The 332-nt window shown below is 41.9% G+C and overlaps 1 protein-coding gene across 1 annotated transcript in view; it reads left to right on the forward strand.

The window, feature by feature from the left end:
- The window catches only part of ATP5F1A (ATP synthase F1 subunit alpha), a 9,705-nt gene that overhangs the window by 7,393 nt on the left and 1,980 nt on the right, over nt 1-332 (forward strand). The window contains exons 5-6 of the mRNA XM_012802002.2: nt 20-127; nt 250-330. Of these exons, the coding sequence (XP_012657456.1) occupies nt 20-127; nt 250-330 (189 nt within the window). The remainder of the gene's footprint in view (nt 1-19; nt 128-249; nt 331-332) is intronic.

A 332-nucleotide genomic window follows, 5' to 3' on the forward strand; every position in this document is an offset into this window, starting at 1 on the left:
TTTTCTCCTAACATTATAGATCTTCTTGGAAACAGAATTGTTCTACAAGGGTATCCGCCCTGCCATTAATGTTGGTTTGTCTGTGTCTCGTGTCGGATCTGCTGCCCAAACCAGGGCAATGAAGCAGGTAATTTTGCATCATTTTGGTAGGAGGGGAGATCATTAGATATACATCTTAAAGTATATTGATTATATTTGAGTAATTCTCCGTGTTACTGAGTTACAGTCCCAGTCATTTTTGTATTTCAGGTGGCAGGTACCATGAAGCTGGAATTGGCTCAGTATCGTGAGGTTGCTGCTTTTGCCCAGTTTGGTTCTGACCTTGATGCTGC

This window comes from Otolemur garnettii, unplaced genomic scaffold (assembly GCF_000181295.1).
Source record: "Otolemur garnettii isolate 467f Iridium unplaced genomic scaffold, OtoGar3 scaffold00012, whole genome shotgun sequence".
NCBI classification, from domain to species: domain Eukaryota; kingdom Metazoa; phylum Chordata; class Mammalia; order Primates; family Galagidae; genus Otolemur; species Otolemur garnettii.